The sequence below is a fragment of the Saccopteryx leptura genome, chromosome 10 (genome assembly GCF_036850995.1).
Source record: "Saccopteryx leptura isolate mSacLep1 chromosome 10, mSacLep1_pri_phased_curated, whole genome shotgun sequence".
NCBI classification, from domain to species: domain Eukaryota; kingdom Metazoa; phylum Chordata; class Mammalia; order Chiroptera; family Emballonuridae; genus Saccopteryx; species Saccopteryx leptura.
This window is the reverse complement of record NC_089512.1, coordinates 4,383,322-4,395,556: the sequence shown is the minus strand read 5'-3', so window position 1 is coordinate 4,395,556 and position 12,235 is coordinate 4,383,322. Positions and strand designations below refer to the sequence as shown.

Sequence of the window (12,235 nt, the reverse complement as noted above, 5' to 3'; positions counted from 1 at the left end):
CCACGGTCTCCCGGGCCAACACCTGGACCGAGCGCCTTGTTGTGGGGTCCTGGGACTGTGGAAACAGCTTCTGCTCGTACTCTCACGACAGGCTTCCACTGGGGACTCTAAGAAGATGGCGGTCTCAGAAACAATCCCCTTGGCCTGACCTGTGTGGCGCAGTGGGTAGAGCGTTGACCTGGTATGCTGAGGTCTCCGGTTCGAAACCATGAGCTTGCCCGGTCAAGGCGCGCACGAGAAGCAGCTACTACGAGCTGATGCTTCCTGCTCCTCCTCCACTGCCTTCCGCTCTCTCTTTAAAAGAAAAAAAAAAAGTCTCCCTGGCCAGTGCTGAGTCTGAGAAATAAAGACAAAGGTCCACACCTGCCGATGCGGACGACGGGCACCGTCTGTGCCAAGGAGAGATCTGAGCTGCAGATTATGGCGTGCCCGTGCCCGCCAGGCGCCCGACCTGTTCCGAGTGGCTTCCGCCCAGATCCCAGACGCTGCAGACGTGGGGGGGGGCAGGGGGGCTGCTGTCTTTACCATGAAGAAGGGGGGTCTGTGACGAGGACACAGGACGCTCTCTTCACTGTCAACACGGAAACTCCCGCGACAGCGACACCGGGCACTCACCAGCAGGCTGTAGAAGAACTCGTGCACGAAGAGGCCCATGGCGCAGATCACCAGGTAGAGCAGGTGGTAAAGGAACTCGACGTCCAGCACCATGGCTCGGTAGCCCCTGGTGAAGGTCCCGCAGTTGCCCACGAAGCTCATCAGAAAGATGATCTTATTGCAGACCTGGGGAGAGGGGCGGTCACCTGAGCACGACTGCGCCAACCTCGGGAGCTCCGGGGCCGCGGGGCGTCCTCACCCAGACGTAGGTCAGGGACTGCGCCCAAACCCAGGTGTCCCCGGGCGCCCGGCGCCCACAGAACCCACCAAGACCTGTTTCGCGGCACTGAGTCACCCCGCTACTCTGCTCTCCAGGCGCCTTACGCGTTCCCTGGTCGTCACGTGACTTCACGTGCCACAGGGATCAGGTGGCATTTGTGTGTGACAAAAATAAAACGAGCACGTATTGAAATGACGTTTCTAGCTGAGCTATAAACCGTTTCTAACATTCTTGTGTGAGTTCGTCAGACACAGAGGTCACCTTGAGCCACAAACCCGGCCATCAGCAGCACCGAAAGCGTTTTCTGAATTCCTGTTACGTTGTGGGCACGACGGGGCTGAAATTTAATATGCAGCGCGCAGCTCTCGTCTCCCCTTGCTCTAACTTCACAGGAAAATGGCAGCACTCTTGGTGAAAAGAAACCCAGGAAGGGACCGAAGTGAGTCCCGTTCCCTGCCCCCTCTTCTGGGAATGACTCTTCCTCTTCCTCTGGGGACACAGCCCGTTCTCTGTACCACCCCTGTGGTCCAGGGCAGGGCCTCCATCTGGCCAGTCAGGACACTAGACCCCCCGGCAGTATGACAGGTTCAGGGATAGCCTCGGGGCCAAGGGGAGCCGGTGACACCCACTGAGGTCTTCCTGGGACTGCAGCAAAAGGCAATTTTGTTTCTCCCGGACCCTGAGCCTGAGAGAATGCAAGCTCAAAGCAGCCAGCATCTGGCCTGCCACACCACAGAGCCCCCGAGAACCACCAGTGCCGCCCCGCGGAGGGACGGGGCCCCCGGCTGTCCGGGCCTCCGTCCGCAGCCGCCCCGCGGAGGGACGGGGCCCCCGGCTGTCCGGGCCTCCGTCCGCAGCCGCCCCGCGGAGGGACGGGGCCCCCGGCTGTCCGGGCCTCCGTCCGCAGCCGCCCCAGGGAGGGACGGGGCCCCCGGCTGTCCGGGCCTCCGTCTGCAACCGCCCCGCGGAGGGACGGGGCCCCCACTGCTGTCCGGGCCTCCGTCTGCAGCCGCCCCGCGGAGGGACGGGGCCCCCGGCTGTCCGGGCCTCCGTCCGCAGCCGCCCCAGGGAGGGACGGGGCCCCCGGCTGTCCGGGCCTCCGTCTGCAGCCGCCCCGGGGAGGGATGGGGCCCCTGGCTGTCCGCAGCCGCCCCGCAGAGGGACGGGGCCCCCGCCGCTGTCCGGGCCTCCGTCTGCAGCCGCCCCGCGGAGGGACGGGGCCCCCACTGCTGTCTGGGCCTCCGTCTGCAGCCGCCCCGCGGAGGGACGGGGCCCCCAGCTGTCCGGGCCTCCGTCTGCAGCCGCCCCGCGGAGGGACGGGGCCCCCAGCTGTCCGGGCCTCCGTCTGCAGCCGCCCCGCGGAGGGACGGGGCCCCCAGCTGTCCGGGCCTCCGTCTGCAGCCGCCCCGCGGAGGGACGGGGCCCCCAGCTGTCCGGGCCTCCGTCTGCAGCCGCCCCGCGGAGGGACGGGGCCCCCACCGCTGTCCGGGCCTCCGTCTGCAGCCGCCCCGCGGAGGGACGGGGCCCCCAGCTGTCCGGGCCTCCGTCTGCAGCCGCCCCGCGGAGGGACGGGGCCCCCAGCTGTCCGGGCCTCCGTCTGCAGCCGCCCCGCGGAGGGACGGGGCCCCCACCGCTGTCCGGGCCTCCGTCTGCAGCCGCCCCGCGGAGGGACGGGGCCCCCAGCTGTCCGGGCCTCCGTCTGCAGCCGCCCCCGGAGACGGACTCTAGACGCTCCGTTGCAGGAACCAGTGTTTTCTCCCTGGCCTAACCTGGCTGATTCGGGTGCTGACATCTGCCTCTGAGGGTCGACCGGCTGCAGGACGCGGCCCCCCTTAGGGAGAAAGCACAGGCCTCCAAGGCTGTCTGTCTCCAGCAAGACGCTGAGAGAGAAACGTGACTCGGGAGAGGTCTGGAGAGAAGGCTGTCTGGATGCGCCCGGTGACACCGTCTTCTGCTCCCCGGCAGCTTGGCCACCGGAGCAGGGGACAGCCTGCCAGTTAACCTGGCGTCACTGTGAGCGAGCTCTGGGCCATCAGACAGGTGAGGAAGCCGCTGCTCCCAGAGCATGCTGGGCTCTCAGATGGTCAGCGTCCCACGGCCAGTGGGCGTTTCCTCTCCTATGCGGACCTTTGTCCGTGCGGGATCGCTCCTGGGGGCGCGTGTCACTGACTCTGGACGGACTGTGTGGCTGTGCTGTGGTTTCAGAGCAGGGAAAGGCCGTGCTCCGGCTGACCTCCCAGGACCTCGACTGTGCCCAGGCCTCTGCCAGCTCAGAACGGAGCCGTTCCCCCGAGTCCGCGCCTCCCCCTCCTCCTGGTCTCCACAGCTGCACCAGCAGGCCTGTCCTGGTCACCGTCTCAGCCTGTCCCCACTTCCTAGTGACCTGCTTCACCGTCTGAGATCTGGCCCTCGGTCCCACGTCTCCAGAGGGTGGAAGGGCCCTGCGAGGGCCCCGGCCCTGAGCACCCGCCCCAGCTCCACAGCACCACGGGGGCTCCCGGGACTCAGCTGCAGGGCTCCACCCCGCCCACCCCGCCAGCTCACACCCCGGACACTCCAACTCTGTCCTGGGGAACCTCTCTTCTCCCGTTCTCTCCCTGGGGGTGTTCCTCTTTTTCACGCCTTCCGATAATAATTTATTATAGTTGTGTGGGCATTTCCCCCAGGCTGATGTTGTATCAGGGGTCCCCAAACTTTTTACACAGGGGGCCAGTTCACTGTCCCTCAGACCGTTGGAGGGCCGCCACATACAGTGCTCCTCTCACTGACCACCAATGAAAGAGGTGGCCCTTCCGGAAGTGCGGTGGGGGGCCGGATAAATGGCCTCAGGGGGCTGCATGCGGCCCCGGGACGTAGTTTGGGGACGCCTGTTCTAAGTGGTTGTTCATTGTCTAATTTGAGTCCTTGTCCCAGCTGACCCGTGCTAAGAAAGAGAGGACCCTGGGGCGAGTCAAAGCCGGACACACAAAGGAGCCGGACGGCCCGCAGCAGACAACCTCCGGCATACGGAGCCCCCACTTCATTTCTTTGTTGTTCTGCATTTTCCTTCTCCCACAGCTTCCTCTGACACCTAGTTCCCTCTCCAGCACGGTGCCTGCTGCTCCGGCAGTTATGACACCCGCACCTTCCTCCTCACGTCTGCACCGTGACCGGGACGCGGGCTTGTCGCCTTGTCACACCGAATCTGAAGCTCTGCCCGGCCCCGAGGGTCCCCTGCCTCCAGCCCCTCCCACCCGAGTCCACGCAACAGGCCACCACGGGGGGGGGGGCTCTCCCGAGAGAATCCTCCATCGATACCATTTCTTTGCTCAGAAACGTGGGTGTCATTTCCCGCTGCTCAGAAGGGACCTTGCTGACTTCTATGTTCTACCCCAGGGTTTTCCAGCCGCCGTCTGCAAGAGTTAACCACCCCGGTGTTATGTGACGATTACAGACCAGGTGCCCGAGCCTGTCAGCACGAGTCGGCCCTTCTCCCCTTTGCCATCTGAACACCAGTCTGGGGACATTAACTGTTGCACTGACGGTACCAACCTTATTTTTTGCAACATTGTGGCCATTTTTGCACGTGACCTCGGCATCCGTGTATGCCCAGGGCAGAAACCTCTAGAAGGCAGTGCCTCACACGCCCCCTCTTCTCTTCCCTTCCACCCGGGAGCCTGTCCGGCACCTCCTAGCTTGTATCAGCTGCCTCCACTTCCTAGGGATTCTCCCATCATGCCGTTGGCTTCTATCCTCAGTGGATCGAAACTGCCATTCCAACGTCACCGCTGACTCGAGTCACCCAGTCTCCCCCGACCTCGCTGCCCCCCTCCTCTGTCCACCCCCCCCCGCCTCTGCTGCTGCCTGTGGCCGCCCCGGAACCGGATGCTGTGCTCACGCTCGACCGTGGGATGTCTGGCCAGACCCTCTGGTCCCAGCGAACCTGTGACCAGACTGGAAAAACCCATTTAAATCTCAGCTGCTCCGCGTTTCCCGCTGAACTTCTGAGAGGGGCCATTCCCTGCGGCGGACTGGGCCAGACCCTACGAGGTCCCCCGGTGGCTGTCTGGTTCTGGGTTTTCAGCGGACCCGAACCGTCCTGTCCTGCGCTGGAGAGCATGCCCCAGCCCAGGCTCTGGGGACCGGAGGAAGGCACGCCCCCCCGCGCACCCACAGAAACGCGCTCCAGGGACCCGCGCTTACGTTGAAAGCGCCCAGGTTCTGGGGACCGGAGGAAGGCATGCCCCCCGCACACCCACAGAAACGCGCTCGGGGCCCCCGCACTTACGTTGAAAGCGCCCAGGAGGAACAGCGTGGGCTGCAGCCCGACGGAGAAGATCAGCCGCAGGATCATGGAGGCGATCAGGGCCCGGATGCCATGGGGCTTGGGCAGCACGATCACGATGGCCAGTGAGACGAGCATGGCCGTCCAGAGCAGGCCCGACCAGTGCGGCTCCAGGGTCCCTGAAAGGCAAGGCGCGCGTCACAGAGCAGAGCCCCCAGCAAGTATGGGCGACAGACAGACCCCCGTGTCCGCCTCGGGCACCTCTCTGGCCGCCTGTCCCAACGCTCATCTCGTTCTCCGCCCTGGACGTGACCAGTCACACGTCCATGTTCGCGCCCCCGAAGCTGCGCACGCGTTCCTGTCGCCCGGGACACTCTTCTCCCTTTCCTGGTCACCTCGGGAATGAGCTCAGGTGTCAGCTCTGATGGGGAGCCCCCCCCCATGTGCCTGGTGCTCCTTCTTCCCCTTCGTCCTCCCTGCCCCCGGCCCTCCATACACGACGCCGTTTCCTAGTGCTCCCGTGGGACCCAACAGCGCCCGTCCCAGCTTGTGCGATACATAAAGCTCAGACACGTGTCTCTTCACTCTCAGGGAGGGCGGACCGGGACCCTGAACTTCTAATTCCTATTAAAAGTGCACGAGGACTGGCTGCAGGCTCCTCGGAGGGGAAGATGGAGGGGGTGACTTCCGCCTTGGCAGCGTCACCCCACAACCAGATCACCCTGCCGTCAGCACGTGGAGATGGCCCGGGCCCTGCCATCTCGTGCTACTCTGAGTTCTATTTCGAGTGTCCCACGAGACGGCCTGGTTATATAACACAAGCCAACGCAGCTGAAAATAGAGTTCTGTAAAACACTCATTAAAAAAAAAAAACCGCCCCCATTTGTACGGCTGCCGCGTCCTGCGTCTTCTCCAGAGGTAAACACGCAGCTCTGCTGGACCGAGGGCCCTGACAGAAAGGAGGGTCTCCCTCCCCAGCTTCCGGAGGGCAGCGCCTCCGGGCAGAGAGAGACACCTTGCCAGCGAGGGCTCCTCCCCGGGCCGTTTGGTCCGCACCCACCGAGACTTCCTCCCGGAAAACTGCTGCCCGGCCCCAGCCGCTCACCTGTCCCCTTCCGACACCCTTCAAAGGGGACGCCTGACTAGACACGGGCCCAGAGAGACGGAGCTCTTCGGAAACTCAGGAAGAGGACGCAGAGGTCTGAGTGGGGTCACTGCCTGTGCCTGTAACGAGGGTTAGGGGTCCGAGAAGCCCTTTACGCTGACGGTCACTCCCTTGTCTAATTCTCTGTGCCACCCTAGGTGGCTGGCACGACCGTCTCCATCTTACCCTGGGGAAAAGCCAGGTCTCGGGTTACAGATCATGCTAAGGTGACACAGTCTGTACACTCAAGTCCATGGCCCTTAACCACCTGTTAAGAAAAAAACAAAATCCACCCACTTTCAGAGCCCCGTTAGATGGATCCGGGCAGCGGAGAGAGTCAAGGAACCAGCACAGGTGGCCGTGACGTAACTGCCGATACGAGTAAGACGCGTGCCCCACAGCTGGTGACCTGCCTGTCCGCACGTCCACACAGCCACCGATTGCTGTCACCGTAGCTGTGCATTTTCCAGAATTTCATAAAAGTGGGGAAAATAATCCTATCAGCAGGTAGACTCTCTTGATTCCTTCACTTAGCGAATTTTTTAAGGCTCACTCAGGTTATTGTACGTATTAATATTTTGTTCTTTCTATTGCTGGAAAGTATTTAACAGTGTAGCGACCCCACAATGTATCCATCAGCGTTGAAGGAAGGGGTATTTGGCCTGTTCCCAGTCTGGGCTTATGACAAACAAGGCCCCTGGGAACATTCAAGGACAGATCCTGGTGTGGACATCCACTTTCCTGCCTCTGGGACACATGGGAGTGGACTTCTGGATCTTAAGTACACGGGCAATTTTATAAGGCCGACCGCGCTGTCTTCCAAAGGGGTTGTAGCATCAGTCCCTCCTATCACTAACCAAAATGAGTTCCCCTGGCTCCGTTCCGGCACCAGTCCTTGGTGGTGTTTGTCTTTCCAATGTGTGCCCCGCTCGTATGTTGGTCCCGGTCCGTCGCTATGGTTTCCATTGGCATCTCCTGATAACCTAGTGATATTGCATAATTCTTCATGTGCTTCCTGGCTGTTTACACGTCTTTTGTGAAGTGTCTGATCAAATCTTTTGCTCGTTTTAATCGGGCAGTCTTCGATTACTGAGTCATAAGAGGTTTTTTATTAATATATTCTAGATATAAGCCTCTTGTCTGACACACGTTTTGTGAATGTTTCCTCCCAGTCTCTCATTGTCTTACATGCTTAATCATCATCTTGAACGGCCTCGTAAGATCCCAACATAACGAACGTGACAAGTACCACGTAGATGCCCAAGTCCTGAAGGGGCCAGTACAAAACCCTGCTGTCTCCCCACGAGTGAAGCAGTGTTAGAAAAATGCTAGGTTCCAAAAAAGGAAAAGAAAAAAGAAGAAAAGCCAGTTATAGAATCATGCCTTTAAGACAACGGGAGAAACATGAAAACGAACAGGCCGTTGACGGATCGACCGTCAGCTTTGTTATATGTAACGGCCTGGCGATGGCACGTGTTCTAAAGTATCGTTGTAAGTTAGGGATGCACACGGAAACATTCACGGGCGATGGCACGTGTTCTAAAGTATCATTGTAAGTTAGGGATGCACACGGAAACATTCACGGGCGATGGCACGTGTTCTAAAGTATCATTGTAAGTTAGGGATGCACACGGAAACATTCACGGGCGATGGCACGTGTTCTAAAGTATCATTGTAAGTTAGGGATGCACACGGAAATATTCACGGGCGATGGCACGTGTTCTAAAGTATCATTGTAAGTTAGGGATGCACACGGAAACATTCACGGGCGATGGCACGTGTTCTAAAGTATCATTGTAAGTTAGGGATGCACACGGAAATATTCACGGGCGATGGCACGTGTTCTAAAGTATCATTGTAAGTTAGGGATGCACACGGAAATATTCACGGGCGATGGCACGTGTTCTAAAGTATCATTGTAAGTTAGGGATGCACACGGAAATATTCACGGGCGAAACAGCAAGATGTCTAGACTTCTGTGCAACGTTTCAGAAACTGCAGCAGGAGGGCGGAGGAGACAGGACGGGCAGAGGGCGGGTAACGGTTCACGCTGGGCTGATGGAGTTATGGCAAATTCTGCTGGTGTGAATCTTTGGAAGTTTCAGTAATAAGGAAGTTTAGGAAGTACAACTGTGTTTGTTTTAATCATATCACATGCTCACAAATTCAGTTAAGAAATCTGAAGCTGCCTGAGTCTCACGCTTTGGAGAGAGAGCGCAACACGTCAGTCCTGAGATAAAGGGAGAAACGAGACTTTTGAAAATTTTTAAGGCCCCTGGTGTCCTTGGCAGCCACAGGGCTCGTAAGCCACGGGGTGACATCAGCACACATAACGAGGTCATTACACATAGTCTAAAGGGGCGCGTTGGAAATCTGGCTTTAGAATTCAACAAGAACGAACACTGATCCCAAAGAAATACTTCCAGGTTAAGAGACAGGTCTTGTTGGCAGGCAGGGCCAACCCAACCCTTCTGCTGAAGATGGTTAGCAGTGGGCATAGAAGGTGCCCCCACAACCTCTCACAGAAGAAAAAAATAACGCCCAAGAGTGAGCTGGTGTGTTTGAGGTGGTCTCAGTCGCCGTACGATGGACAGGGCTTCCTCAGGTCACATCAATCTCCTTCTCTCTCATTCGACCCTCCCGCATGTGGCTCTGAGGCCCCCACTGCCAAAACCGGAAGCCTGAACGCCTACAGACCATGTCACAGGAGGGCCACCACTGCAGAGCTGAGTCACCTCACTCAGTGGGTCCCACACTTGGATGGTCAACAGACAGGACGCCCCAGAGATCCTGGTGGGTCAGCAACTGTTTTCCCTGAACTTGACGGGAACTTCCAAATCTGCACACTCTGAGGGTTCACAACCCCTGCTCGACGTGAGCGCCTTACAGACAGACAGACAGGAGGAGGAGGTGGGGGGAGGAGGAGGGGGGAGGAGGAGGGGGAGGAGGGGGAGGAGGAGGGGGAGGAGGAAGAGGGGGAGGAGGGGGAGGAGGAGGGGGAGGAGGGGGAGGAGGGGAGGGGGAGGAGGGGGAGGAGGGGGAGGAGGGGGAGGAGGAGGGGGAGGAGGGGGAGGAGGGGGAGGAGGTGGAGGAGGAGGAGGGGGAGGAGGGAGAGGGGGAGGAGGTGGAGGAGGAGGAGGAGGACGAGGAAGAGGAGGGGGAAGGAGGGGGGGGAGGAGGAGGAGAGGAGGAAGAGGGGGAGGAGGAGGGGGGGGGGGGGGGGGAGGAGGAGGGGGAGGAGGAAGAGGGGGAGGAGGAGGGGGGAGGAGGAGGGGGGAAGAGGAGGGGGGAAGAGGAGGGGGAGGTGGTTGCCTGAGCAGCCCGCCCGGTCACGGGATGGCAGAGGACGGGCAGGCTTTCTCAGGCCAGGCAGACCCTGGACCAGGCTCGTCAATGAAGAGGAGGGGAGCTGTCACCCGGTCCCCAGAGCTAAGCCTCAGCGTTGCCACAGTGACCAAGGAAGGATGTAGTCAAGATGTGCAATAAAAATCAATTTTAAATATATTTGAAAAAATGTGGGGTGGGGGCGTGGTAAATAAGAACACAGCCAAGTCATGGCTGAGGACTCCGCAGGGAGGCGTGTGACAACTCCCCTGGGCTCTGTCACCTCCGACTGAGCTCACTGGTGCCTCTGCCGATGGCCCCCCAGCTTGGGCAGGGAGTGGCCCCCCAGCTCAGGCAGGGAGTGGCCCCCCAGCTCGGGCAGACAGACGCTCTCTTGGAGGAGATCTGGCAGCCCGTGGGCCCGCCGGGTCTCTGGGGCCAGGACACTGACGATTCCTGGTACGGCACAGAAAAGGTAAACCACCGGGACTTCTGTTTACATCGTGCTCTTTGGAGACAAACACCCTGCTCAGATGGAGCGTCGGTATAACTTAAGGTGCACTGAAGTGGTAACTTCTCAGACTGCCCAGGCCCCGCCCCTGCCGGTCTGTGCTCAGCAGTCCACGGAGGCTGAGCACACAGGTGACGGGAGGAGAGGGTGGCGGAGCTCCGTGAAGGTCACGGACGTCAGGTGCTGCTGTGAGCTGTGGCATGTAGCTCTTCAGACTGAACACTCGAGAGGGCACGTCTGCGGTCCTTCAGGCCCCGCCTCCCCGCTCCCCCCGCAAAAAAATTCCAGAGATTTCTCACAAATTCTTTGGTCTAAAATCAACTCCAGAAGTATGTTGTAGGGGGGGAAAAACTCCTACTGAACTGAGCATCAAAATATCGACGTTCTTGGCTGTGCCTCTCACTAGCTGTGTGACTCTGGCTAAACGTCTCCACCTCTCTGAGACATCGTTTCCCGACACAGGCAAGGAAGGGGCTGACCGAGATGTCTCACCTCTTCAACAGCGCGTAGCTTCTTTCTCTCCTGGCCGACAAACTCGGACAGAAAAATGGGCACGATTCTGAATACGATTTAAAGCTAAACCCGCGGAGAAAGCTCCCACCTTATCCGGTCCGAAGTGGGTCACTGGGACCCCACAGGGTGCACGGAAGCTTCCAGGGGTCCCAGTTGAGGCGCAGGCTGTGTGCCCCCCACCCCCCGGCCGGCTGCCTCCAGCGCTCCCCGACCTGGAAGACAGTACCTCCTCGGACGCCCTTGAAGGGGTAGAAGAAGGCCACGAGCAGGTTCATCAGCACGGCCAGGTTGAACGAGACGCTGCTCCAGAAGGACATGTTGCGGGCGCACCAGTAGAGCACGGGCTGGGCTGCGGGCAAGACGGGCCGTGTGAGGGTCCCCCCGCCGGGCAGGGGCCCCGGGGCCACCCCCGCCCCCGCTTGGCCCCTCGGGGGCACCCTGGTGCTCAGTTCCCACCACAACAGTGACTACGACCGTTTGTTCTGAAGGTGACTCATGGGCTCACAAGGACATCAGATGGGTTTGTTTCTGCTCGGAGCGCTTACTGGAACAGAAGATGTGTTTGGGGACGAGGAGGAGGAGGAGAAGGAACAGGAAAGCCGGAGCATGGAGAAGCCCGCCTGCCCGCCCGCCCGGGTCAGCACCCTTGGTCATGGAATCCGGGGTATCAGAGTTCAGGCTGAGTCCTCAGTTAACCCGGGGCTCTGAGGCCAGAGGAGATGCCCAGAGCGGCCCGAGTTCAATGAGCCTTTGAGGAGCGTGGGGCACTCGTGGGGACAGACGGCACTCAGAGGGCCCAGCCGACCCCAGACAGAGACTGATGGCTGCCACTTCCACACGCCTCCCTGGCTCACTCTGTGGCAGCTCCAGCGGAGAGGAGAGGTGGACGGCAGGAGTGGCCGAGGCTGACCCTCGCTGACACCCAGGGACGGCCACCTCCTCCCACACGGGTGCACGAGAAGAGCTCACAAGAAGTTGAAAAAGAAAACGGCAGAGTGTGGGGAGGGCCCACGGGCAGCGCTGTGGGGGGGGGGAGCTCTCCACGGCCAGTGTGAGGCGGCACCGCCAGCTGCTTCCACGCGGCTGTAACACCTGCTCTTCCACGTGGCACACAGGTCACCAGCCTTAACCTGTGCTGTCACTCTGACTAGAAACCAACACTCAGTCCTTCAAGTCCACTGGGAGCCTGTCCAGGTGCAAGGAGACCGCGGGGACCCAGGGGCCCTGGGAGACCAGCCCGTGTGCGCACTGCCATCTCTCTGGGCACGTGGAACTGTCCTCGCAGCTCTCCAGACCCTCTCCCAGCCCCGCCCCTATACCCTGCCTCGCACCCCAGCCCAGTGCTGGCTCCCTGGACGCCCCCTCAGTCCCTCTGAGGACTCCAGCCGCCATGCCGTGAGGACGCTCAAGCAGCCCTAGGAGGTCCGACCGCTGGGCTGTGAGCAGAGCGGTCCTTCCGAGGACGGCAGCCCTGGCCGGCACCCTGCCATCAACCCCCGGCAAGGCCCTCGGGCAGAACCGCCCGCTAAGCCTCCCTTAATTCCTGACCCTGCAACACTGTGAGCGGTTTACATTCAGTGCTTTAGGCACTAAGTTCTGGAGAGA

General features: G+C 60.4%; 1 protein-coding gene across 1 annotated transcript in view; it reads right to left on the bottom strand.

Annotated features, from left to right (window-relative positions):
- The window catches only part of ITPR1 (inositol 1,4,5-trisphosphate receptor type 1), a 307,579-nt gene that overhangs the window by 40,798 nt on the left and 254,546 nt on the right, over positions 1-12,235 (bottom strand). The window contains exons 52-54 of the mRNA XM_066351689.1: positions 10,857-10,979; positions 5,142-5,317; positions 616-780 (exon numbers count right to left, since the gene is read on the bottom strand). Of these exons, the coding sequence (XP_066207786.1) occupies positions 616-780; positions 5,142-5,317; positions 10,857-10,979 (464 nt within the window). The remainder of the gene's footprint in view (positions 1-615; positions 781-5,141; positions 5,318-10,856; positions 10,980-12,235) is intronic.